The sequence below is a fragment of the Terrapene carolina genome, unplaced genomic scaffold, assembly GCF_002925995.2.
Source record: "Terrapene carolina triunguis isolate 2854851 unplaced genomic scaffold, T_m_triunguis-2.0 Scaffold29490, whole genome shotgun sequence".
NCBI classification, from domain to species: Eukaryota; Metazoa; Chordata; order Testudines; family Emydidae; genus Terrapene; species Terrapene triunguis.
In genome coordinates, this window is record NW_020693841.1 from 37,376 (window position 1) to 38,446 (window position 1,071).

The 1,071-nt window shown below is 49.2% G+C and overlaps 1 gene segment (V, D, J or C); it reads right to left on the reverse strand.

The window, feature by feature from the left end:
* Positions 1-429: 429 nt before the first annotated feature.
* LOC115271483 lies at positions 430-719 on the reverse strand (the record flags this gene model as incomplete). The annotated part of the segment is given in 1 exon segment: positions 430-719. A coding segment is annotated over 1 exon segment (290 nt), but the record flags the coding sequence as incomplete, so codon positions are not given.
* Between the last annotated feature and the right edge of the window lie 352 nt (positions 720-1,071).

Below are 1,071 nucleotides of genomic sequence, written 5' to 3' on the forward strand. Positions count from 1 at the left end.
GAGTGACTTAGGAACGCAAGTCCCACTGACCTTCAATTTCACTTGTGCTCCTGAGTCACTTAGGTGATTTTTATTAACATCACACTTAACTGGGGCCTCGCTGTTCCAGGCACTGTAGGATTCTATAACAAAAAAGACAGTCCCTGCCCCTAAAGGAGTCCAGTCTGCATTTATGACCAGAGGCATCAGGTGGGGCCAACAAGCAGATTGGGCAGCACAAGGGAACAAGGAGACCATCAGAGAGACTGCGATTAGCAGAGCTCACAGCGCACCGCCTGCCAAACCATTGTGTTCTAGGTGAGCTGATGGCACAGGTGACGGGATGGGGGGACTAAAGGAGGATAATACAGTGGCCTTGCTTAGGGAGCTGCTTTTGTGCCGCAGGGTATTTGTAAGGGGCTGGAGCACTGTGGACACGCCTAGTCTCACTCAGTAATACACAGCGGTGTCTTCCTCTTTCAGGCTGTACATCTGCAGATAGAGGCTGGAGCTGTCCATGGAAGCGGTGAATCGCCCCTGCATGGCAGGCGAGTAGAAGATGCTGGCCTGGGAATAGTAGTAAACCAGCCACTCCAGTCCCTTCCCCGGAGCCTGTCTCATCCAAGTCATGATAGATGTGCTGTGATCAGCCCCCGTCACAGCACATTTCAGAATAGTGGACTCTCCTGGCTTCCTCACTTCCGGACCTGATTGGGTCAGGACAACCTCGGAGAGAACACCTGACAAAGAAAAAGAGAAATTTGAAAATATAGTTTTAACAATACTCCTCTGTCCATGCACTAGCAAGAGCTGCCCATCCTTCTGTCCATCCACCCATTCTACCTCCTCTCTGCACTCTGGCTATCTATTCTTTCTGCAATATCCATCACACCATCCTGCCCTCTGTATGTATGCTGCTTGGATATCTTTCTCTGTGTCTATCTCTCCCTCTCCCTCTAATCTGTCCCTTCACCCCTGTAGCTTCTGACCAGAGTTATAATGGTATATACACAATTATTCATAAATCATTAACTAACATGAAAGCCCGCTCAGGAAAATGAAGCTACAAACAGGTGAGGTCACAGCCATAGG